We start from the raw sequence: 27,500 nt of genomic DNA on the forward strand, positions 1-27,500 counted from the left end.
TCACATCTCCTGCCATGCAAGTATGGCACAGCAGCCAGTGCAACTGTTGGGAACCCACATCAGATCTCACTCCACCTTTACTTTAATGTCTGTCAGGGACCTAGCAGAAAGCCTTAAGCAACTGATGAGCATAATAGGATAGTATTTTGGTACTGCTGTTTTAAAAATAGATAAATAGAGAGGAAAAAGAGAAAAAAAAAAACATTTGTTAATGTTGCCAATTGCTGTAAGCTAGTGGCATTTAAAATAAAGACTATGCAGTCAAATCAAACTTACACATTTCTTAACATTTCCAACAAGCTGACCCAAAAGCAAACCCTGCACGCTTAAAGTGAAGCCACTAATGCCCAAGGCAAATATTAAGCTGAAGGAATAAAATGTTCCGAGACACAGATCTTGATCTCGAAACAGCTTTGAGGTGGAAAAAATTTAAAGGTCAGCTTGTGTATAAAACACATAAGCAGCATTCATAAATTAAACTTGAGAAACAAGGAACTGACAAACAGAATCATCAAGCTTTCAGACAGAATATTAATAACTGAGACTACCTATGAACAACACCAAAACCAATTATATTTGTCTGGTTTTGAGAATTCTGAGAAAGGAACTTAAAGCAGAAACCAGAGATGCCGGGATTGTAAGAGGGCCTGGCAGGGAACAAACGGGCCAGGGGCTGCGAGTTGCCCATGCAGCAAGGGGCAGGACTCAAGGGTCCTGCGTGCCACCAGTGTTGTTCATGTGGCAGAGAGGGAAGGGATCCAGGGCCCTGCCTGCAAAGCATATGAGTGGCATGGTGCATGGCCTGAAGGCACAGCATACAACACACTACCATGGGGAAGGTTGATAGCTCTGCCCTAAATGAAGGTACCTGAAAGACAGCCTTGCCACATGGATCACCTACCCAAGAGGATTCTTTGGTTACAAGGTGATTGGTAAAAGCATGTATCAGTCTTCACAGGGATGTACTGCACGTACCAGTTACAGAAGCTTTGTGCAGGTCAGGGCTGGGTAAAATACGGTCCACCAACCGGCTGAATCCAGGCCACAGCTGGCCCTGCAATGCTCGACATGGGGCTGCCACCCAGACAGCCTGCGACTGCACTCCTCCCAGCCCCAGCTAGCGCGCAGCTTTCTGGTGGGGCTGTAGCCAGCTGGATGTTCTTTTACTCCCCTCACCTCCTATGGGAACAGCCAGGCTGAAGCTTCCCACTCCCCCACGCCCACCCAGAGCAGCACAGCAGGAAGCAGCAGTGGGAGGAGTGGCCGCTCGAGGCAAGGGGAGCACAGCAGTACCAAGCCGGCTGCAGCTGCACTAGGAATAGCCCCACCAGAAGCTGCGCATCCTGGCTGGGGCCGGCAGGGCTGTTCTGCTCCCCTCGACTCCAGGGGCAGCTTCTGCTGCGTTGCACTGCACTACACTGCACCACGCCACTCCGGGAGGGTAGAAGCTTCAGTGAGATGCTCCTGCCCAGCGCATAGAGATCCAGCTCCAGGTCCTGGCCACCTTCTATCTGCCCCACCCACCAGCAGGTGCTGCTCATTAAGCCAGGTTGGCAGAGGAGGTAGAAGGCAGCTGGGAGCTGGAGCCAGAGCTCCATACACTGGACAGGAGCCTCCTGCTGAAGCTTCCTGCCCATCCACAGAGCGGCACAGCATGGCAAGAGCAGAGGCAGGGTCAGGAGCAACATCAGCCATAGCTGGAGGCAAGGGATGCAGAACAGCTCCACCTGCCCTGGCCAGTGTGCAGCCCAGCCTGGCACAACATGGTTCCAGGTGCAAGGCTGGGGACCACACGGCAGGGCACAGGGCCAGCCCAGCCCAGCCTCTCCAAGCCGTGCCACGGGGGTCCTGGCCTTGCAATGGGATTTTTTAGATCTCACACATCCACGCTGGCAGTGACCACCACCAAGGCGGCACTTTTCATGAAAAGGAGAAGCAGAGAACACATTGTTATGGGGATGCATTACAGGATAACAGGGAAAAATCAGAGGGCAAATAAAATATAAAGAGCAGAAGAAAAGTAATTATATGCTGCTATCACTTCCCCACACACACAAGAACTCTCTCTGCATTTTTGTTAAAAAGAAAGCACTGAATATTGTAAAATAATCACTATATTAATATAAATATTACCATAACAAAATTTTTAAATATTCACCACTGTGCATGCATTAACTCAACAAAATAAAACAGAACCATTTTTGATCTCAGTTTCATGTATTCTCAGTTCACTTACCATGTCCTAGTATTAACCTCATATCTGTAAAGGTCATCCACCAATCCATATTTATTGCCAGGTAGTGCTTTGTATCCACCATGAACATAAATGGATTTTGTCATTTCATCAGATACACTAGTATGACCATATCCACCTTGTACAATTGCTCCTTTTGTTTCTGGCACAAGCCAAGAATTAGATCCTGGAAAACACACATAAAAGACATAAATTTATTTTACAAAATACGGTCATCATCTTGAAGAAACATGCTATTCAGAGTAATGATTACTTAGCATGAACAATCCCAGGGAAACCATTGTGAAGTAAAGCATGAAGAGCTTTCATCCTTCAAACCACATATAAGCAGTCATTATACTTATATATATATGTACTAATCGATATAGTTTCACACTAAAGTATTAAGTTGCACAAAACCATATTCACTGAAAGTTGAACATCTACAGTATGTTAGTTAATTCAGAGATAAAAACTTCACTAAGACCACATACAAGCAGGGTCTACATATGCATATTAATGTGCAAGAATAAACTCCAGTGCTTACTGCCCTGGAGTTTATTGCTCCCAGGCTCCATGTCTTCACATGTGCCCGGGATCACAGCACATTGAGCTTGATTGGAGTAGCGCCAGCTGGCAGGGGACCCAGGGGGGTAGCCTTCCAGCCCAGGGCTGCTCCCCACAGCAAAACGTGCTGTGGAGTGGCTGGCTAGAGCAGGAAGGTACTTCAATGTGGGGCAGGCGGGCTGGCTGGCTGGCTGGTAGTCCCCACGCTGAAGCACCCTAATGCCCCAGCCAGCTGAGGCAGCATCTACACATGCACTGCTGAGGAGTAAAATAACTCTGCTTGTATTTGCAAGTACTATCCTGCTGTGGAGTAAATTAGTTTACTGTACTAACCTGTACCAACCTGAACCCAAGGCAATTTAGAATTGAAAATGACCACCCCAATAATTGGATTCCAAGCATATAAAACTTTTTTAACAATAATTTTCCATGTAAAGAATCTATTTTTGGGGTCATTTTAAATTCTTCCACCCCACCACTGCAGCAGGACAAAAAGCAGGCAGTGTGGGGGAGAGAGGCAGGAGGTATGGGGAGTCAAGTCAGGTGATTCCTGCCCCTTGCCATTTGTCCCTTCTACCACTTAAACCTTCTGGTGCCTGTCTGCCCTGAGCCTACCCTGCCCATGCTGCCTGTACCCCTGGTACCTGCCCGTCAACCTCTTGCGCTCCTAGTGCCTGCCCTCCCCTCAGTGCCTACAAACCTCTTGCACCTTGACCCTGCCACTTGGCCCCGCTCCTGCTTTCCCACCCTTCCATGCCTGCGCTTCTCCATGGTGCATGGACCCTCTAGCAACTATCTCCACCACCACCATTTAGCCTCCTGCTTGCCCTCCCTGGAGCTGCTGCCATTACAGCCATGCTGCATGGTTGGGCAGAAGCTGGATGCAGCATTTGTTCTGTGCTGCGTGCCCCGAAGCAGAGCCCTAACTTAAGCCAGACCTAGGATGGGAAAGTAAACAGCTGCAACCAGGGCATGGTGGCTCAGCAGAGTAATAACCAGTAACCACTCCTCTGCCACACTTTTACTTGACTGTAAGCCCCTCGGATTTTTCCCTAATATTGAATAGAGGGGGGGGGAGCAGCGGGGGGGGTGGCAACTTGGATTTGAGTACATTCAGTAAATTTTAAAAAGTGAATAAATCAATCCATAACAATGTAAATGAATTATTAACTTTAAGAAGAAAAAAATGTTAGTGAAATTTGTGGCCTTAGGACACGTTTAAAGTTATATATACTTTTTGAATGAACTGATATGAACATGAATATGAAAAGTTCTAAAATTAGTCAGCTTGGATATTTCAAGGTGACTGTGCCAATTAAAGTAAAAGAAAAGGGCAACATTTACTATATCATTTCAACTACATTTACTGTTTGCATGTTCAGCTCAAACAGGTAAATATAATTTAAAACTAAAAAGTACTATCGTTAATATAACAACTTTAAATTCAATAAAAATCTGGTAACCACAATGGTTTTCAAATGTCATAAGATTTAACTTAACTCTGGATGTTGAAAAGACCTGGGTAATTAAATATAAATATACTTCACATTGGCTTCAGCTATATTTGTCATCATACCTAGCAATTTCCGAAGTATTTCAACAATATAAATTTTAATTTAATATTAAGAAAGTGTTATCAAAAAACTCCTTTTGCTCATTCCCCATTACCAAGATCCACTGATTGTTTCATATTACCTAGCACAACTAAACTTTAATAAAAATAATCAGATTTAAGCACCTTATATTGCTGAGCTGTGTAATCTTCTTAAAAATTGATAGGATATTAGTAATAATTTTAACATAATATATTAGATGCAAGTAAAAATAGTTTTGTCTGATCTAGCTTAACTTTCAGCTTAACACTTTGTGTGTGGCTACACACAATCTAAACAATATTACTGCAAGCCTTAGCTCATTTTTAAGCCAATAAGTGTTCTGAATGATACTGTTTATTACTTCTCAGAAGGATAGGTTATAATGCAGTATAATATTTGGTATTCTTGTTCAAGGACCACAATGCAGAAAGGACACAATACATTTGTATGTCAACAGACATAATGAAGTTCTAAAGACGTGCAATAGATAAAAGTAGACAATTAGGCTTTATTGGCTAATTGTAAGAGACTATTATTAAACTAAGGCCAGTCCACCTGAATGTCCAACCATTACTTCTTAGTTATTTAATGACCACAAAAGGAAAAATCTTTTAACAATTTATACAAAAGCATACACATGTTCATATCCATATCCACTTTTCGTATAACAAAAAAAAGCGCTGAATAGAAATCCTTCACATTTACTGCTCTCATTTTGTTTAACCCCACAGTCCTGAACTGTTTTACTAAATTTGAACAATGTTAACATAAAAGGCCTGAGAGGTTAAAGCGATCTGCCCTTAACTGCACCATATATCAGTTATGCACCTCAGATCAAAACCCATTTCTCCTTGCTAGCAACAGTAGACCCGGTCTGCAGTCTGTTGAAACTATGCATTCAATACAGCTGCACTTGTGTACTGAAAAGGGCATCCCATGTCATCAACATTCATGTTGTCAAAAAAAAGAGTCAGGATGAGATATATAGACCAATCTAAAAACATTATATTTTGCCTTGGACATGGTTCTGAAATGAGTTTAATTTTCTCTTGGTTTATGCTGCTGACGATATAGAAAGTCACCTCAGCAGCCTGGGTGAAGAACGCTGTTGTTGAAAAAGCCTTGAATATGGGGGTTTTCAAAAGGGCCTATGAGATTTTCAGAAGGGCACTCAACTGTATTGAAGAAAAAAAAAAATCAGTGTAAATCCACAATACAATTGTGAAAGTTCCAGTCTAATATCTGAAGTTTGTGGCAAGTATGTCCTTAAATATAGCACAGGTTTACTAAGATATTAAAAAAAATGTTTGCCATTATAATTTATATAACCTCAGTTACCACATACAGACATGTACAGATCCTTACTTTACTTGAAGGCTACATTTTAATCTTAACCTGCCTCCATAAAATGAGGTAAAAGATTATCTGACAGATTTGCTTCCTTTTAGCCTCCACTTTTTGCCTGTTTGGTTGTAAAGCAACATCCTTTAAAGCTTCTTTAAATGCTATTCCAATTTCAGTACATAGTTTTCAAAGGCAATCAAGTCAAGTTCCATGGAATGGATGTCAGAAATTGCATTCCTATGCAATTGGGGTGTATTGTGACATATAGGTTGAAGCTGCGGTTTAGGCTGTACTGACTTTCTTCACTCACAGTCAATGCTGACATTTGAAAAATACACATTTTAATCATAATACAACATAACTGGTATCTTAGTCCCAACCCACTTGTTGGATATCATTGAAACAAAGGCAAAACATATATGGACATGCCTATTATGTCTAAAACAGCTGTTCAACCTCTGGGTGACTGGGAGCCTCACATCACATGAACAGTGGGCCCCCCTGCTGTAGACTGGGCCACCCAACCCCCAAGGACAGGAAATACATATACATATACTTCATGCAAATTAGGATCCATATATTATAGATGTAATGTAATTTATATAACCTAATATAAATATACACACACACACACACACACATATATTCCTGTCTTCTAATCCTTTTCAATTACCAATCACATAATATATGCAACAGATTGGCATATAAACCTCCCAAAGGAAAAAATAACTCCTGCTTTACATTAGTGTACATACACAATAAAATACGTTGCAAGTTGTTTCTATTTTGCAGTCTTATTTCACTCATTTAAATAATAATTAAAATGTTAAACTGGCCAGTTAAAACTGCAAGGCCCTTTGTTAATTCTAAAAAAAAAAAGAGTGGTGCGGATCAGTTATTTCTTAAAAAAAGAATCCACCTTTATGAACACCTGTCTGATGCTCAGGAAAGACCTCTAGGGCATCTGTATATGTGCTTCAGGGTAAGGGGGGAATCTTAATTAGAGTGACTCTTGGGAGCTGCTCTAATTAAAGTGCCCACAACATCTCGTGTGTTCAGTGCCCCACGCTTCAGAATAGCAGAGGGGGAACTTTAACTAAAGCTCATTCAACAAGCTTTAGCGAAAGCACCCCTGCACCCTTTTGAAGTGCAGGGACACTGAATACACACAAAGCATGATCCAGCAGACTCAGTTCATTGAGTATGCACAAACATGTGCTAATTAGCACATGTTGGAGCAGGCAATGGGCACATGTATATGAGCCCCTAGGGCAGAAGCAGGCAATTATTTCAGATGGAAGCCTGCTGACTGAATTCTGGTAAGCTGTTAAGGGCCACATGGGTAGCCCTGCCCCACGACACCCCCTGGTCACCATCTTGGGATCAGAAGTCCTGCCCCTAACCCCTGACCTTTGCCACCAGAAGTCCCTGCCCTTACTCTGCCACCACCCCCAAGTACTCCTTTCAGCAAGGGGGTTTTCCATCTCAGATCCAGAAAAATACCAAATTATATTCTAAAAACCAAACATCTACTATAACATTCATTAATTTGATTTCAAAAAATATTCTTGTCCTGATTTACATGCATTTGTATAGTGTACATAGAGGTGACTGTATAATAGCTTAACATGAAGTCTTACTCTTGGATATTGTGGAAGAGTGTGGGGGGTATGGGTGGGTGCATATAGGTTTGCGTGGAGAGTAACAGCAGCAGGCAAGAAAGCAGGTAAACGGTGGCTGCTGGTGGCAGAGGAGCAAGTGGTAGCGAGTGGGCACACAGGAGGGGAGGACCACGGGGCTCATGTTGGTGCCCTGAGGCCAGCACCAGCAGGGGCCAGAGCAGGACAGCAGGAGCACAGGGCCCAGGCCGGCTGTGGCTCTGTGGAGCAAGGCTGGGCTGGGCCAGCAGAGAGAAGGGGAAGCCAGCCTGGGCCATGCGCTCCTGTCACCCCACCCTGGGCCCCTGCCGGCACTGGCCCCAGGGCACCAGTATGGGCCTTACGCTCCTGCCCAGCTGTCACTGTGTTCCCGTGCACCCACTCACTCCCACTTGCCCCCATCGCCTGCCACCATTTACCCACCCTTCGTTTCTGCCTTTCACCCCTGCTCCAGCACCATGTGGTTCCTGGCTGCAGCACCTTGACCGCAGGAGCCAGCCCGGCCCAGCCCTGAGGGACTTGGGTGATCCCTCATGATCCTCCCCTGCCTCCCCCTTCCTTTCTTACCTGAATTACCCTCTCTGGCAGAGGGAGGCAGTAACAGCCCCAGGGTCCCAGACTAGAAGCCCCTGCTAGGCATAGGCTTCCAGCTGAGGGTGAGGGGACTAGGGGAGGGGTGGGACCAGGCAGGCCTTGCTACTGGGTCCTGCCGCTGGCTCCCCTGGAACCTACTGCCCCTGGTACTTTGTCATCTTTGACAGGCAGCCAGGGCAGACAAATATTCATTTTCTAAAGTTTTTAGGAGCCCCTTATTTTGCCTGCCCCTGACATAGAGACTGTCTTCAGAAATAAAACTAGGAAAGTCAGAGAAAACATTTATAATCTGTTTCTATTTGCCTTTTCTTCCTATATTTTCTTAAGCTTCTTGAACTTTGACTTTGAAAACTGCTATGTAGATATGTAATTTTCTTCTCTAGCACACATTTACCCCGTCTCTTGAATGTTGAGTTATTCTGCACAAAGCAGCAGCACCCTAGAGTATTTCAGTTTGAACCAGAAGACATTTTTTATGCACCAATGCTATAGAGAGATGTTTTTGTTTTGTCCTGGTTTTTTGCATGTTTGTCTTACGATTGTACTGCTGCTAAGTCCTCTTCACCCATCAACACACTGAGAATTCACAGGCAAATTAAAATCACTGTTAAGGGCGTTATTTATGTAATCCTCCTCCAAAAGACTTCACTATGTCTACATATTACCTCTTAAATTGACCAAATCAGCCATCCACAACCCAGAAAACTAAACAGTTTAAACCCAAATTAGCCTGACAACTGACTCAATAATGTTAAAATTCAAAATCCAGTTTTAGCATACTATGAACTCTCTGAAAAATAGACAACGGGGCAAGTCTTTTTATTTCCAGGATGTAAATCTTATAAATCAAATGAAGAGTGTGGAAAATTGTTTTGAGCAGTCATCAGACAGAAAGCCAAAAATAAGGAAATCATTTCTGTTATCTGAGTTTCCACTTAGCTGCCTCTCCTAATTTGATTCCTAACAAAGAATTTGATATCATCTGTCAGAAGTTTTGACAGTTTTCCAGAGAGTTCCCCCAACTGAAACATTTTGCCTTCAAATGACTAGATAACATACTGCAGTAACTGCAGTAACTTAAGTTAATTAAGTCTGTCAAGTATTAAACACATGGACAAGGTTGCATGCTCCCCTATATGAACCATCACTGTCAAACAGAATTGGGCATTTTCAGATCCAGCTTTGCCACTGTCATTTCCAAAAGACTGATCCAGTATAAAAAAGCTTAGTTAAATCCTTGTACTCATTAAATGAATCACAGCCAAAGCTGATTCACATTTAGTCAGCACAAGGGAGAAAAATAACACAGACCAAACCCAGGCCTTAGAAAAAAATAATTTAATTCATTTTTATAAATAAATTAGGAAGGAAAATTCTAAAAGTATTCAATAATCACCACTGCTGATAACAATTAAGTCATCCCAAGGTAGGGTCAATGGCATCATTAGAATCTACCTCTATTTTAAGAGAGAAAAAGTTCAGAAAAGGAGTTTCAAACAGAGGATAGATTTATTTTTTTTTTCAAATAAATGCATTTCACTTAACAATAAAATAAATCTTTTGACCTTAGCTTAGCTTGTAAAACATACAATTGAAGCGGGAAAGAGAAAGCCTTCATTAGATATTGGGCATCTAATTCTCATTGCTTTCCTCCACAAGTGTTTTACCTGCTGGGAATTAGATGTACCATATTAACCTGAATTCACGATGACCCTGAATGTAACATGACTAGTGTTCCATGTTCTCAGTTTTTACTGATTTTCACTGATAAATGCCCTGATTTTTTTTAAGTCATTCAGCTTTTACTAATTTACACCCATTTTTCAGTTCCAGTCCCTGTTAACCCGCACAAGTGGGAATGGCCCATTCCCCACTCAGGCCATTAACAAGGATTGGAACTGAAAAATGGGTGGTGCCGGTAAGCTAAAAGTGCTGCCGTGCCAGTTACCTGAGGCACAGGTTTCCAGCCAGACACGGGGATGGGGGGAGGCAGTGGCAGTGGCCACGTGAAGAGCCAGGGGCAGGGGGGGCAGTGGCCACACGAGGGCCGAGGGAGGGAGGCTGGAGCTGCTGCCTTGGGGCATGGGGCTCCTGACTCTGACCCTGGGCAGAGCAGGACAGGCCACAGGAATCGCTCCTGGGGTGGGCGGGTCTGAGATGCACCCTGGCGGCTCTGGCTTTGGCCCTGCCCCAGGTGCTGGGAGCTGGGAGCCCCAGTAGGGGAGGGCAGGTGGGAGAGCCCCGCCCTGCTCCCTGCAGGCTGAGGCTGCTGACAGCACCAGACTGTTCCCGGAGCGCAGGGCAGGCAGCAACCTGCTCGTCCCGCACTCAGATTGGGGGCGCACACTCCCCAGGAAGAGCCTGGCACAGCCTCCCAGCCCACAGCCCTCCTGGGGGGCACATTCCCCTGGATCTGCATGCAGGACAGAAGCAGGCTGCCATCTGCCCCAAGCACCAGGAAGAGCCTGGTGCCACCACCAGCCCCAGCAGGCAGCAGCAGCAAGCTGCAGCAACAGCAGGGTGCCAAGCGCCAGGATGAGCCCACTTCTGCCACCGGCCCCAGCCTACAGCACCAGCCTGCTCTCATCCCATGCACAGATCCAGGGGCACACGCCCCTCAGGAAGAGCCCAGCACAGCCCCAGCCGGCAGCCCTCCTGCGGGGTGCGTAGCAGCAAGAGCTGTGCCCCCCTGCCCCACACCCACTACAGCTCCCCCCCTGCCGCAGCCTCAGGAGCAACCAACAGACTGCGCCGTGCCCCTCCCCCCGCCACTTCCCTAGTCCCAGCCTTACTTCCTCCCTCCCTCCCTTCCCGCCAATTTTTCCCCAGTTTAAACAATTTTTTTTCCTTTTCTTCCTTTTATCCCAATTTCATCCCAATTTTTAGGTTTTGAAAATAAACCCCCAAAAAATTCCCAGATATTTTTTTTTAAATAATAACCTAGAATGCGGAACATTAAAGATGACCTCCCAATAGTTAGATTCGACAGACAGAAAATTTATCAATTATAATTTCCAATGTATGGAGGTTCATCTTAAATTCACCCCCCTACTGCAGGTGATGGGGGTAGGGCGTAATGTGGCAGGTGGTGGGGCAGAGACAGTCGGGGGGGCATGTGGTAGGGGGCAGGCAATGAGCTTGTCCCCTGCTGCCTGCCCCCACTTACCCTCCTATTGTGCCTTTCCGCCACCCCTTCAGGCTGCCCCAATTCCCCCTTCCCCCCCTGTTCCTCCCTCCTTCCCTCCCCATGTCACTTCTGCTACCCACAGCCTCAGTTCCCCACCCCCTTGCCTCCCATCCCCCACCCAAAGTCTCTGTCCCCCATCTGCCCCTCCAGGCCCCCTTACCTTTGCTCTGTGCTAGCAGGCTCTGTCCCTCCTGCAGCCCAGGTCATGGAGCATAGCTCAAGCCCAGCCCTGTAGCAGTAGCATGGAGATGGCACTGTTCCAGCACGGCCCCGTACCATCAGCAGTGGGGAGCCAGTGCTGCTGCTATGGAGCTGGGCTGGAACACCAGTGCTGGATCCATGCTGCTTCTACAGGGCGGGTTAAAGCCAGGCTCTGTGCCCTGGGCTACAGCAAGGATGGAGCCCACCAGTGCAGAGCAAAAGTAAGGAGTGCGGCAAAGCAGGGAGAGAGGAAGATGTGACAGAGGGAAGAGACAGGAGGCTGTGTAGGAGAAGTGGCAGGGCATGCAGAGGCAATGGGGTGGGGAGAGGGTGGGGGCAGGTGGCAGATCTGGTCCTGGACCTGGCCTTGGTTGGGGCCAGAGCCACAGCAGCCGCCTGCTACCCCACTACCTTGTACTTGATTGCAAGGCAAGGGGCTGTTTGCCCCACGTGAAATGGGAAAACCTTATCTTCTGGTCAACTAAATACAGTATTTATTACAGTATCACATTCTTTACCAGCAGACAGAAGATCTTATCTAGAGACAAAAGCTCTGCTGGCCAGTTTTGAAGCCAAAAGAAGAAGAATCAGTTCAATCTAGAAAGCAGAATGTAATCTGTAATTAATCTAAACAAGTCTCTGTCCTCTTAAAATAATTCCAGAACAGGCTTATTCAGAAATTTCTTAAAACATATGGAGCTTTTTCAAGCCTCCCACTAAAGCAAAACACTAATATTATATTCACCTTGAGACTCACATTGAGATTCTTAGAAAGTTTATGAGGTATCACTAACCTAAAGTGAAATAAATTTCCCTGTGGACTAACCCAGAAAAGCTTTATGGTCCAAGTTAGTAAAACCATCCACATAATTCCCCATCTAAGATTTATAGGTTCCCCAAAAGCCATAATTCTAAGAATAGCAAGAAAGGACAAAATGAAGCTCCTTTGCTCCTGCAGTGGTTCCAAAGGCAATCACAGCACTTCTGGATTTCATTCACAGTCCCCCATAGTGAAAATCCGACTGAAAACATCATGATTTTTTTCTTCAATTTATTCTATTTGAAATAGGAACTACTAGGCTTTTTTTTTCACTCAGATATAGCCACACTCTTATTTTATCTTGAGGGGGGATGTTCAAGCAGAGAGAAACAGAACATGTTTCGAAGGGGGAAAGAGGGACATAGAGGGAATTTTACACATGCAAGTGCCGCAACGCCAGGTGCTTTGAAAAGCGCCTGGCACTGCAACGCTTCCAGTTGATGCACATTTCACCGCTTATACAACACAGAAAATGGTGACAGCACGCGTTTGAGCTAAAACACCTCGGAGATGCTTTAGTTCCAAAATGCACCGCCGGCATTTTCTGTGCGCGGACGCGCATTTCATCGCTTATACAACTGCACATGGCGCAGCGCAGTTCGCCTCAGCTCATGCATGGAGCAGGCTCAGTTAATCGAGTCTGCTCCAAAGCGGCAGATCTCTGGCACATTGCAGGACAAAAAAAGTATGTTTATAAATGCCCAGAGGGAGCAAGTGCATGCACACATGTGTACATTTTAGATCAACTTATTTCTATAAAGAGCTGCATACCCAACTGAGAAGCCAAGGGAGCACCAGCTAAGAAGTCACAGTCAATACTTAGATTTTCAGTTTCCAAATGCAAAGTGCACTGAAACCAGCAACACATTAGTTAAAGATCACCCTAGGCACCAAAATCTCATGGTTGATCATTAATACAGTTTAACACGGGTATCAACAAACATGGTGGGATCATTGAGACAGGTCGGGCAAGATGGTCTAATGAACTAAATTCTATTTACCTGCTTCTTTTAGAAAACTTAATTATCCATCAGAAAAAAACAGCATGTCTGATTGTATAGCAGTAAAAAATTAATAGAAGGCAGAGAGAGAAAAGGGTACAGTGATAGGCTCTACAAGCAGGATAGAGAAGGAAAGAAGGGAGGGGGTGTGGTGCTCTATGTCAAAGAGCAATTCACATCCTCTGCCAGCAAAATGGGGTCGGAGGAGGGGCAAGCTGAAGTGCTTTGGGTCAAGATACAAGGGGGTCATGGGGAGCGGAATGTAACGGTGGGGGTCTACTACAGACCCCCCAACCAAGGGGAGGAGCTGGACTGGGCATTTTCAGGCCAGCCTGCAGAGGCACTTAAGGCAAGGGATGTAGTTGTCATGGGTGATCTAAAATTACCCAGGCATCTGCTGGGAGGAGCAGTCAGCCAGGTCGGCCCGATCCAGGAGGTTCCTGGCCGAGATACAGGACCTCCACTTAACCCAGGAGGTGCACAGTCCCACCAAAGGAAATGCCCTGTTGGACCTGGTCCAGGCCACAGGCGATGATCTGGTAACGGGGCTCCAGGTCCTTGACCACCTGGGTGATAGCAATCATCACTTGCTAGAATTCATCATCCAGTGCAGGGTGACAAGGACCTGCAGTAAGGTGGTAGCCCTAGACTTCAAGGAGCTGAGATTGGTGGGAGAGGTGCTGGGGTTCTTGAGGGCAGGGGAACTCAGTGCCCAAGATGAGTGGTCGTTCCTTAAGGAGACAGTACTCAAGGCCCGAGAGGTGACGATCCCAACTAGAAGCAAGGGCGGTAAGAGTGCCCAAAAGCCTCCCTAGCTCACCAAGGATGTCCGGGAATGCCTGGTTGCCAAAAAGGCGGTGTACATCCGGTGGAAAGGGGGGGCGATTTCCAAAGAGGAGTATACCTCCACTGCTCGGGCCTGTAGGGGGGCTGTTAGGAAAGCTAAGGCAGACATAGCGCTAGGATTACAGTCCAAGATCAAAGATAATAAAAAGTCCTTTTTCAAATATACAGGGAGGATGAAAAAGGTGCCGGGAAATGTGGGGCCCCTGCAAGATACACTGGGCAATCTGGTGGTTGCGCCAGAGAAGGCAGACCTCTTTAACAGATTCTTCACCTCCGTTTTCTTGCACAGGGACCGGGACTCCCCGACCGTGATTCAAGATGGACTCGAGGGGAATGCCTCAAGACCTAAGGTTGAGGAGGACCGGGTTAGAGTGCTACTGGAGGGGCTGGACATGTTCAAATCAGCAGGTCCAGATGCTCTCCACCCCAGGGTGTTGAGGGAGCTAGCAGGGGTTATTGCAGGGCCCTTGGCACGGCTTTACGAGCGCTCGTGGTGCTCGGGCCAGATGCCAGATGATTGGAGGACAGCCAATGTGGTCCCCATCTTTAAAAAAGGGAGGAGGGAGGACCCGGGCAACTATAGACCCGTCAGTCTTACCTCAATCCTGGGGAAACTCTTTGAGAAGATCATCAAGGAGCACATCTGTGATGGGCCGACATCGGGGATGATGCTCAAGGGCAACCAGAACAGTTTCATTCAGGGCAGGTCATGTCAAACCAACCTGATTGCCTTCTACGATCAGGTCACAAAAGCATTGGATGCAGGTGTCACCGTGAATGTAGTCTTTCTGGACTTCAGCAAGGCCTTTGACACTGTCTCCCATCCCATCCTCATTAAAAAAACTAGGCGACTGTGGCATCGATGCCTACATGGTCAGATGGATTGCTAATTGGCTGAAGGGTCGTACTCAGAGGGTGGTGGTGGATGGGTCATATTCGACCTGGGGAAGTGGCCAGCGAAGTCCCCCAGGGCTTGGTCCTTGGGCCCGCGCTGTTCAATTTCTTTATCAGCGATTTGGACGATGGGGTGAAAAGCAACCTGTTCAAATTTGCTGATGATACCAAAATATGGGGAGAGGTGGGCACGTTAGCAGGGAGGGAGACACTGCAGAAAGACCTGGATAGGTTGCAAGGGTGGGCTAACGAAAACAGGATGCGTTTCAATACGGACAAGTGCAGGGTGCTGCACTTGGGCACTAGTAACCGGCAGGACACTTACAAGTTGGGAAACTCCCTTTTGAGAGCATGGAGGCAGAAAGGGATCTTGGAGTCATTACTGACTCCAAGATGAACATGGGCCGACAATGCGAGGTCACGGTCAGCAGGGCTAACCGGACCTTATCGTGCATCCACAGGTGCATCTCAAGTAGGGCCAAGGAGGTGATCCTCCCCCTCTACGTGACACTGGTCAGGCCACAGCTGGAGTACTGTGTCCAGTTCTGGGCACCCCATTTCAAGAGGGATGTGGACAATATTGAGAGGGTCCAAAGGAGGGCCACCCGCATGATCCGGGGACAGCAGGGCAGACCCTACAACGAGAGGTTACGGGACCTGAACCTGTTCAGCCTTCACAAGAGAAGGCTGAGGGGGGACCTGGTGACTGTCTATAAACTCACTAGGGGGGACCAGAAGGGTTTGGGGGAGACATTGTTTCCCCTAGCGCCTCCCAGGGATAACAAGGAATAACGGCCACAAGTTGTTGGAGAGTAGGTTTAGATTAGACATCCGTAAGAACTAGCCACAGTCAGGGTGACTAGGATCTGCAACCAACTTCCAAGGGAAGTGGTGCTGGCTCCTACCCTGGGGGTCTTTAAGAAGCGGCTTGATGCCTACCTGGCTGGGGTCGTTTGAGCCCAGTTTTCTTCCTGCCCAGGCAGGGGGTCGGACCTGAAGATCTGCAAGGTCCCTTCCGACCCTACTTCCATGATTCTATGATATTTCTTTCTATAGTTTTGGAAACCTTTTTTGCAGCAAACTTTTTTTTTTCCCCATCAAGATTCAAGTGGATTTTCTTGAAACACGTGCCATGCCTTCTAACTCTGGATCCTGCTGCTGCTGAGTTCCAAAAAAACCTAGTCATCTTTACAGCAAACCAGCATCTGGAATTTCATGGTTAAAAATGATCCCAGAGCTGCAAAACTGTAGATAAATGTTGTAAGTACCAAGACATAGAGAAAAAGAAATTGCCATACATTCATTTAAAGTTAGTGAGAAAAAAATATAAGAGGTGCTGAGGTGATATAAAACATGAGGATTATCAGCTGCAGAAACCAAACAATTACAGAGTATACACAAACCTTTGCTTGTGTGATCTTATGCTTCTTCATACAAGTGCCTTCATTGAAATCAATGTTACATATAAACACACTATTTTGTTATAACTTTAAAAATTATTTTTCATTCAATAATGAAATATGCTTTCTATTAAAAACTATATTTTCCATTACTATTTGATATAGCTGGCAGACAACCTAATATCTCTGAAAAATTCACAAAGTTGAGATTAGATTCTGAACAATAACAACTGCCAACAGTGCAAAATATGCTTTCCCTGACTCAAAGCTTATAACCACAGATTGATTTTTTTAAATGTGCTTCATCATAGATAGCAGTCTGTTTTACTAATCTTCTACAAATATAGCCTTAATGTATGAAAAAAACTGTAAAATAGAAACAAGCCGTGCACTTCAACTATAAACACTAGCAATAGACTATCAAATTAATTCTCAAAATTTCTTTTCGATTGCTAACTTGAGCAAGTGCCTTCCTCCCCCCTTTCACAACTAATCAACTAAACCTTTTCTTTCTTTCTTAGGGATTCAAAATGTCTGATATTTCCTCTCTGTACTTAATACTAACAATGTATATATAATATTCAAAGTAATGTTAAACATTAATAAGCATTCAGAAAACAATAGAAATTTAGCTCGACTTTTCTCATTTTGTTTTCTGCTTTTCTTAAAACAAGTCTTCAAGAGAAGGCATTCATTCTTTAGTTGTTTTTGTAGGATTCTTCCTTCAATAATTCAGTCTGATAAATTATATCACCATTAACAATGTACCTTACTGAATATCAAAACATTGTAGATAAGTAACTAATTTAGAACAGTCAAGAGCAGCAAAAATATGAACATGGACAGATTGTATTTTGCTATTTTTCTTGCCATTCTGATTCTTTTGCAGATGTTCAGTACTGCTAAAAACAATTTCATGATCCTCAGCAATAATTCCAGAAACAGAGTATAAGCATTTTGTGACTGCCTGATATTGTTTGAGGGGTTCTGTGCCCCAGTTAAGTGAATCAATTATGTTTATTTTTAAATTTTAAACAGGTAAGTAATCCCACCTGAAGTAAATAAGGCTATTTATATGCTTGAAGCAGACCAAACAGAACTGAAATTCTGAATTAAGAAAACACTATTAAACTAGAACTGTACTAGTCATAGTCAGCTCAAAACCTGATAACTATTACAAGTTTGCAAAGTATAAAATAAAGTAAAATCCCTGCCTGGAACAGGGTGGTCTGGCCCTTTAAGGGAGGCAGCCAGCCCTAGGGTAGAAGCCCAGCTGTGAGGGACTACTGGCAGTTTAAAGCCCAAGATGGAGAGAGAACGGGGAGCTTGAGTTAGAGGAAGGAAGCAGACTTCAACACAGAAGAGTTTTCCTCCAGAAAGGGCCAGAGCTAAAGGGCCCTCTTCTGCCACCAGAAGAAAGGCTGAAGATTTGTATTACTCATTTATTTGTCTGCTTGGACGAAGCATTATTTTATTGTTTTGTTATCAGAAATGGCTGAAGGGCTTCCAAGGGAGCACAGCCAGATAGCAAGGCTGTGGACACTGAAGCTCACTCGCGAACTATCCTTTGGACTATCTAAAAGGCTCCTAAGGGGGTAAAGCCCACTTGCATAGCTGTAGACACATCAACTCGCTTACAGTACCCCAAAGACTACATGTATAGACCTACAGCTTTGTACTTGTATGGGCACATATAAAAAAATGAAAACTCAAAGATGAAATATGATGTAAATCAAGGCCTGTGTGAATAGGGAAGTATTTGATTAGGATTTGGCTGATTAGGATGACAGTGATTTGATTTGGAGATTCGGATCACTGTCCTGAATGGATTTGGCTGAATCAGCTTCAAAGTTTCGGCATCCATTTGGAGAGATTCAGCAATTCAGATTGACTGGGGAAAGGCAGGCATAGCCAGGCTGCTCTTCCAGCTGTGCCTGCCTCTCCCCAGGTGAGGGAAGCTGTGGGAGAAGCACCCATGGCTGCCCTGCCCAGGCCCATCCCCCACCCATCCCCAGCCTAGTGCCAGCATATAAAAAAGCCCCACACTCACCAGATGCAGCAGCAGTGATTCAAAGCCTCTGGGTGCCTATGGCAGAGCCCCCCCCACAGCTCCCACTCCCCGATTGCACCCCACCACACGCCCAGCCCCAGCAGTCTGGGAATCAAACAAACCCGCACTCACTGGCAGTAGCAGCAGCTGTGGGCGCTCTGGGGCCACATGGCAGAGCCCCCCCCTCCCCCCACACAGCCCCTGCTCCCCAATATTCCCCCCACCTGCCCAGCCCCACCCTGATGGCTGCCTTGCCCAGACCCAGCCTCCAGCACTTAAAAGAAAAAAAAAGCCCCGTTCTCACCGGCTCTGGCAGCAGCGATTGGGACCTCTGGGCACGCATGGCAGAGGCCCCCTGTGCAGCGCAGGGCAGTGGGGATCGCCGCCCTGCCTGACACCAACATGGCAGCTGCCCCATGGCATGGGTGCAGCTCAGCTTGCCAGGGCACTGAGCACTACCTGGGAACTGGGACTGCTTGGGCTGAGCAGTGCCTGGTCCCTGCTGACTGCTGGAGCCTCCCCAGCTCCCAGACAGAGTGCAGTGCCCTGCCAAGCCGCACTGTACCTTTGTCATGGGGCAGCTGCTGCACAGGTGCCAGGCAGGGGGGGCAATCCCCGCTGCCCTCCGCTGCCCCATGCTATGCAAGGGGGCTCTGCCACAAGCCCTCAGAGGCCCCAATTGCCAATGCTGCCACCACCAAATGCAGGGCTTTTTTTTTTAAAGCTGGGGCTGGGCAGGGAATGGAGCCAGGCAGGGAAGCCATGGGGGCTTCTCCCATGGCTCCTCTGGCTGTGCCTGACTCTGCCCCAGCCACAGGGCCTATGCCCTGCTGCTACTTGCCCAGCCGGCATATGCGATGCAGGCAAAGCTCGCTCCGGGAGACAGCAAGGCATAGCCCTCAAACCAGTGCTGCCGCACCCCGATCAGCACTGGGAGTGTGGGCTCTGCCCTGCCACCGCTTGCGAACCAGCACAGGGGGTGTGGGATGCAGGTGCAGCAGGGCTGGGAGTGCGGGCTATGCCCTGCTGCTGCTTGCCCCCTTCTGCCTGGAGCAAGCCACACCCACATCTCACCCCCGCTCCAGCTGGGCAAGTGGCCGCAGGGTAGAGCTCCCACTCCCAGTGCTGCCACGCCCACATCCTGTGCCTCCCCTGCCCCCCTCCCCAAGTAATGTGCCCTGCCACCCCAGCTGGGCAGCTTGTCCCAGACCCAATCCCTCCCTCCCCCACGCCTCTTCCCCCACTTTCCCCCACCCCCAACAGACTTACCAGCTGGAGGCAGCTGTCAGCTGCCTGTTTAGTCTATGCCCGAATCTCCAAACTGGCCAACTCTTTTCCAAATCAATTCGGATGCTTTGAATTGATTCAGAGATTTTACTTGGTTTCCCAATTTGATTCCAATTGGGAGATTCAGTCCCCAAATCGGATCAGCTACTGAAGCTTCACACGGCCCTAACGTAATCCCCAATAGAAAGCTACAAACTAGGACTGATGTTAAAAGTCCTTAAAACTACAAATGTTACTTTGACTGTATTGTTAAGAATTATTCACGGTTCAGAAAAATAAATACCACAGGGAAGGAAGAAAGTGATTATTCACTTCAATTATTTTAATTAAATAATGAATGGGCATATTAGTCAATAGCTATATTCTTAAAAATCAATCATAATGTAGATATAATCATATAGCACAGGAAAAGAATATCTTGTAAGTGCTGGCTGCAAAATGCAATAGTAAGTTTCTTTGAATCCTCATCTTTGTTTCTATTTCAGAGAGAACAAGTTTGGTTATCATCAAACTACCAAATAATCCAGAGGCACAAGCAAAGGCTATTTTGGGGGGTATTTTTAAATGAAGATACAACAGAAGTCAGGACCAATTTTCTTTTAGTGTAGAAATATTGTAAGGTTTAAAACTGACATGGTAAGGCATACAAACCAGAACAGTTACCAACTGTTGATATGATGAATGAGAAACAATACAATAACCTTAATGACTTGCAACTTCAAAAATATCAAGCTTTGTAGGGTGACTACTGTCTCCTGTGCACCCTTTTCTTTCCTTGAATATCTCTACTGGGAAAAGATAATGGTGCCACAACCAGGGTATATAAAATTCTTAATAGAATTCCTGGCTTGACTTTCAATAGTCAAAACTTGATTATGATTAAAGCCACACAGAGCCTAATCATAAATCTAATATAGCAAAATAAGCCAACTCCACCAAGAAAGAGAAAGGGCTATATACTTTTTCTTAAGGGGGGGAGGAAGGGGGGAGGTTTCTAGGTCAAGAATTGAAGCAGAGGGTTTTTGCTTGCCAAATAGCTTCTCTGTCTATAAACAATAACTTTGTTCTTATTAGAAATCAGAAAAACAAAAAAGTTTCAAAGCAGGGGAAAAAGAAAGTATTTAGAAGTAACTTACTAATGTAGTACTCTTGTATGATGCTAGTGTAACCATATATTGCAGAGTATCCAAAAATGATGATCATAACAACGTCTCTGCTGTCCAACTCTACTATATGCGCTGAATGACCCTCCACAGCATATTGCTGGCCATGCACTAGTACTGCAGGAGTTTTGGTACTCCATGTTTGACTCTGTATGTTGAAAATCCATAACTCATCAGTAACATTCCCATTATTTGTTTCAATTTTGCCTCCATACATATAGATGTCTTCCTATTAAGATTAAGAAAAAAAATAGTAAAGGGTTATTGAAGATCACAGCCAACCTGTATTGTTGATACAACATATATGACTGTGTAAGAAAACAAATCTCAAATCTTTACACTTAACTAAATTATCCACAACAGCTAAATATCAGACTTGCTTTCAGACGTTTTAAATTAAAGAATGATACAAAAAACATGAAAAAAGCTTAAAACATTCAAGATACTAAAATCAAACATGCTGATTTGAGAGGATGATCTTTCATTTTTATAAGTATTTTTCCCAATCATTAGTGTTTTCTATTCAGATATTAAACATTTTTTTTTTAAGTGTACAGAGCTAAAATGGTTACTGACCTTTGACAAATCACAGTCTTTAATCTGTACTTTTCATGCAAACTCCTCCTCTAGTTAATGTACACAAGAACAGATTTTTTCAATAACACTAAGATCATACCTGTGACTGGGTGCCCTCATGACCACCAAAGCCAAAAATTTAAGGAATGAGATAGGTTCAGCTATCTGTTCTTCCATTGTCAATAAGGGATCAGGGAGAACACTAAAGGATATGGAAGGCAAATCCCATATTCTATAAGGACCACACAGATTTAAAAAATGTTGTTCACAGGCAAGTAAGGGGAGTTCCTTTTAAATATTTCTTGAACTATCATTGCAAATGCTGCATCTTCTCTTGGGTCCTGTACAAGGACATAGTGGGTGCATCTACATGAGATGCTAAATGTGCAGTAGATTAATCCTACTGCACATTAGTGCATCATGGCAAAAGCTGTGCTAATGCCCAGTAGAATTAGTCTACTGCGCATTAGCTTCACTTAAAGATGTGCGCCAGCGCTACTAAACTTACAGTTACTAAACTTAATGAGCTGTAATTACAGTGCATTAATGTACATGCAGACATGCCCAGTGACTGATAACATTATGGACTGAAATACATAGTGCTGCATTGTTCAAGGATGTGGAAGAGGCTTCTCTGATCCGATTTGCCGCTCTGCTTTTTGCTCACTACCCTGTGCTCCCTGCCTGATCTGCTGCTCTACCTTCTGCCCCCTTGCCCCTGCCTGACCTGTTGGTTCGCACTCTTCTCCCCATCCTATATCTCCCCCTCAATCTGCTGCATGCCATACACAGAGGCTGCCCGTGTCATAGGTGGGTCATCCCGAAGCTAGGTAATGGAATTTTTCTAAACAGGTTAAATAAAATTGAGCTAAGAAAATCTAGGTAACTGAAAACCAGTAACAACTCTAACTGATAGGTGAAGAGAAGCAGACATTATGGTATTCCATCCTGCAATTACAAGCAACGAAAAGGAACTGAAAGGCAATTGAGGCAATCCCTTATGCCCGTGTTTACAATGGTTACGAGGACTCCTGGGGTGCAGTTGCAGCCCAGGCAGAAACTGTGGTTCAAAAAGAATCCAATGTCATGAGTTAGAGGTCTGGACAACCACTTAAAACTAACATTTTTCTTTATCCCCTAAAATATAATACCAAAGAACACAGCCTTGATATTTCATAGTGGGCTTCAACAGTGCTGAAAAACCTCACAATAGATTTCTTTGCCATAGTTTGATTTGGCCACAGAAACTAATGAAACGGTGGATTTTGACTACGTAATCCAACTGTGGTTCCCTCTACCTAGGACTCCTGAAGCCAGGCTTTGTACACTACAAGAAGACTGAGGTAATTGAGAGAAAGATTCAGCTAGGGAAGGAAGAGAAGTTCACAGTTTAGCTGGGCCAGACTTGAAGCTGCTCTTTCTCTGTGAAGAGCAGGGGCCATGTAATGTTCAAAGAGGGAAGGATATCTGAAACCCAAATCTGCCTGAAATGCCAACTACACAGGTATGCTCCAGAGAGAGAACAGGGAGACAGGACAGCTAAGTTTGGTATAAATGATATCCCTGTCATTCTTGAAGTCCATCAGATTAAGACTTATCCAAAGAAGTTTGTTTACCTGAGCAGAAGAGGAACAAACTGGCCGAGAAGATGGAAAGATTAGCAACCCAGCACAGAAACAATCCACTCTCCACTGACTCCCACAAGTCTACTGCCTATGTCTCCAGCCCAACTGTTTTGCTAATTTCTATACCTCCCTTCATTGACACCCTTCCTATACCTCCCTTCATCCTACTCCATCTGCTCTCCCTCACTGTAGCCTTTCATTCACCGAAATGAAACTTGGGGGAAAAACAGAACTGAGCTCCAACAAAATCTGTATCATTTATACCGGAAATCCTTTCTTGCTTTCTCGCCTACCTTGGAATTCTCCTCCTTTCAGACTTCATTGTGCCTTCTTCATGTCCACTACCTTTTTCAACGTATGTCCACCCATTAATGTCCATGTATCACTGTGCTCTCAGCAATCCTACTACATATCTCAATGCCTTACTACACATGCCTTTTCTTTTAAAGAAACCTTCCCCTCAAATGTGCAATCATGCCTGTATTTAGGTTCTGGTAAATGCTGGGCTAATTATAAAGTACGTGCACAGGTACAAAAAAATATTTTTATGTGAAATGTACTTAGGCAGCCTTAACTCTAGTTCATGAAGGATGAAGGTTAGCTGCAGTATACATGTTTATGAAAGTAAAGTGAACATCTTTATATTAGACACAAATCCACATCATAAATATAAATATGTTTAATGAAAGTATTTATTACATATAATTAACTATTATTTGCTAACTAACATTTCAAGCTTTCACTACACACTATTCCATTTATACAAAACACAGCATTTTACAAGGCTGTGTTTAAATGTTGGTGAATATTATAAATAATAACAATAGTAATCAATAACAACAACAAATTTAGGTGGGAATAGATTACATGGAAAAATACATTTATGTAAAAGATGGTCACACAGTTTCTTCTTTGTAGATTATCTTCATTCTACCCTCCCATACAAACCTTCAGTAAACACTGGACAGTATACTTTAAAAAAAAATCTAAAAATCACATTTTGCAGCTGTATGAAAACTGACGTTATAACAATCATGAAAACGTTCAAAATGCACAATAATTTTTATTTCAGCACTAAACTGGCTTTCAAAATGTTGTGTGTCAAATGTTACTGCTGAAGAAAAGAGCAAAAACCATTGTACCAATGTTGCAGGGGTTTAGGTTGTAGCCGTGTTGGTCTAAGGATATAGGCAGACAAGGTTCCTTGGGTGAATTTGATATCTTTTATTAGACCAACCCAAATGGTTGGAGAATAGTTATTAAGCAAGCTTTCGGGTTCAAAAACCCTTCGTCAGGCTAAGGACGCTACAGCAGTTGGTGTGTGCTCTTCCTGGATGGAATGGAAAGTAAAGAAGCCAGGGGCTGGGCTGGGCTGGGCTGGGCTGGGGAGTCAGTTGCCAGGCAGATTGTAATGTATCAAAAATCCAATGTCTATGTTTAGTCCCTGATCTCTAGTATCCAGCAGGTTGATGAAATGGAGCTCATAGGCTCGTCTCTGGGACGTGTTGTGTAAGTTTCCCTTGAGGATCAGGACTGAGAGATTGGAGAGAGAGTGGCCCTCCTGTGAGAAATGTGCCCCCACCAGTAATTGGGCGTTTCTGTCTTTGATGGATTTCCGGTGTGCGCTCATTCTGGTGCGCAGTTGTTGTCTGGTCTCTCCTACATATCTTCCATCAGGGCATTTGGTGCATTGGCTGAGGTATACTACATTTCTGGTGGTGCAGCTGTAAGATCCTGGGATGCTGATGGCTCTGTTGTGGGGTGTAGTAATAGTGGAGGTGGTGGAGATGTGGGGGCAGGTTTTGCATTTCTTGTCCTGGCACGGTCTGGATCCTTTTGGTGTGTTCTGGGCTTGAGGAAGTTTGCTTCTGGTGATGAGGTTGGCGAGGTTTGGTGCTTGTCTGAAGGCTAGGATGGGTGGCTCTGGGAAGATTTTTTTAAGAATAGGGTCTTTTTCTAATATGGGTTGCAATTTTTTGAGGATTTTCCGTATAGGTTCAAGGGATGGGTGATAGGTCATAACCAGCGGTGTGCGATTTGTGGGTGTTTTTCTTCTGTACTGCAGCAGTTCTTCACGTGGTATCCAGGTGGCTCTTTCAAACGTGCGATCTCCCTCTCTGGAGGAGTGTCCTTGCTGGGTGAAAGCCTTTTTAAGATTGGTGGGGGCGATCCCGGGTGTTCTCTTCAGTACAGATGCGGTGGGATCTGAGGGCTTGGCTGTATATCACAGCTTTTTTGGTGTGTTTCGGGCGATTGCTGGTTCTGTGCAGATATGTGTGTTGGTCTGTGGGTTTCTTGTATACTGTGGTCTGTATTTTACCCTTCTGGATACTGATCCTTGTGTCTAAAAAAGGGATGTTGGTGCTGGAGTATTCTAAAGAAAGTCAGATGGATGGGTGGTGACTCTTGAATTTCTGGTGGAACTCAATTAGAGATTCCCGGTTCTCACTCAAAATGATGAAGATGTCATCGATATATCGTAAGTACAACAAGGGTTTGATGGTGCAGTTCTTGAGGAAGTCCTCTTCCAGGTGGCTCATAAAAAGGTTGGCATACTGTGGGGCCATTTTAGTGCCTATAGCTGTTCCCATCGTCTGGAGAAAGTGTTGATTATTAAAAGTGAAATTGTTGTGTGTGAGGGTGAAGTGTATAAGATCAGTGATATCTTTGGGTCTGTATTCTGGGTTGTAATCTTGTTCCTGTAGATATGTAAGGCAGGCTTGGATGCCATTCTGGTGTGGGATGTTGGTATATAGGCTGGTAACGTCCATGGTGGCTAGGAGTGTGTTGCTGGGAAGGTGGTCTATGTTTTTAAGTTTCCGTAGCAAGTCTGTGGTGTCTTGGACAAAACTTGCTCTGTGGGTGACAAGCAGTGGGGGCACATTTCTCACAGGAGGGCCACTCTCTCTCCAATCTCTCAGTCCTGATCCTCAAGGGAAATTTACACAACACATCCCAGAGACGAGCCTATGAGCTCCATTTCATCAACCTGCTGGATACTAGAGATCAGGGACTAAACACAGACATTGGATTTTTGATACATTACAATCTGCCTGGCAACTGACTCCCCAGCCCAGCCCAGCCCAGCCCCTGGCTTCTTTACTTTCCATTCCATCCAGGAAGAGCACGCAGCAACTGCTGCAGCGTCCTTAGCCTGACGAAGGGTTTTTGAACCCGAAAGCTTGCTTAATAACTATTCTCCAACCATTTGGGTTGGTCTAATAAAAGATATCAAATTCACCCAAGGAACCTTGTCTGCCATTGTACCAATGTTGGTCTCACCCATGTTAACACCGGAGGGCGGGAAAATCAGGCTTTGCCAACATCTTCTCCTTGCCTCTTCTAAACTACTTACATGCTGTCCTCCAAATCACAGCTCAAGTTGGCAGAGACAAATGGCTTGATGCTAGTCTCTCCAGCCTATGGCCTAGAATTTTTTTTGTAAAAGAGGCACATGGCACTCCTGCCACCAAACTGCTGACTAGAATCCTGCAACTTTTCCAGGCCTTTGACCTTCCTGCTGGCCATTCCAGTCTTCACATCAAACAGCACTCTAAAACATGACGGGGCTGTAAATAGCTAGGATATAATGGTTTCTTTTAAGAACCCACTGAAATTCAGAGAGTTGAGTCCAATGGGCTCCTCAGGCCTCGAGATGGTCATACAGCATGTGGATCGACATGCTGCTGGATTGGGACGGTGAGTAGGGTTTTGGATTGATGGTGAGTAAGGAGAAGTCTGGAGGAGAGTAGTCTAATATATGCCTTGCAACACCTTCACACCAGCCTTTTAAACCAGAATACACATTTCAAGTGCTCACAGACTGCAATGTATTTTGATGGCAAGGAAAAATCTTACAAGTGGTGGTTTCAACAAATGAAGCTTTATGGTCAGTTATGTTGAATAAATGAATAAGTAAATTAACAGCTAAATCTGGGACTGAAGTAAACATAAGGGAAAAAGGCCTTCAAAATTCATCCTCCACTGACCACCTATTAGTATGCCCCACCATAACTATTACGTTTTCAAGGAAAACCTACATGGCAGAACAGTGTTATTACCTTGCCAATTGGTCTAAGATTCAAATAGGGTGGGCCTTATATTTCCATCCTCCTAACATGTACATTTAAATTTGTTTATTAAAAATTCTGTATATATTTTTTTAGAAAACTGAGATTATCAATGGACTTTAGTGAGCGAATAAAAGATTGAATGAGTAAGCATTCTTCTTAAAAGGATTCTAAGTAACATTTTTCTAGCACTTTCATTATTATTATTATTATTTAGACTTGTATCTCACTTTATCCAGAAAGGTTAAGAGTGGATTCCAATAAGAGTTTCTCCCAAAGATACCTCAAAATTTGATGGGTAACCCAAAAAATTAAAACACGAACAGGTTTTTTGTACTGAATGCTCCAAGGATCAGGGGCTTTAGGGATTTTAAGTCAACTTTTAACGT

At 44.7% G+C, this 27,500-nt stretch overlaps 1 protein-coding gene across 8 annotated transcripts in view; it reads right to left on the bottom strand.

Annotated features, from left to right (window-relative positions):
- Positions 1-27,500, bottom strand: part of ATRNL1 (attractin like 1) — a 1,033,288-nt gene that overhangs the window by 829,168 nt on the left and 176,620 nt on the right. For all 8 annotated transcript variants that reach the window (XM_019485923.2, XM_059730100.1, XM_059730101.1 and 5 more), the window contains exons 8-9: positions 20,814-21,069; positions 2,237-2,420 (exon numbers count right to left, since the gene is read on the bottom strand). In XM_019485923.2, coding sequence (XP_019341468.1) covers positions 2,237-2,420; positions 20,814-21,069 — 440 coding nt within the window. The remainder of the gene's footprint in view (positions 1-2,236; positions 2,421-20,813; positions 21,070-27,500) is intronic.

The sequence above is a fragment of the Alligator mississippiensis genome, chromosome 6, assembly GCF_030867095.1.
Source record: "Alligator mississippiensis isolate rAllMis1 chromosome 6, rAllMis1, whole genome shotgun sequence".
NCBI classification, from domain to species: domain Eukaryota; kingdom Metazoa; phylum Chordata; order Crocodylia; family Alligatoridae; genus Alligator; species Alligator mississippiensis.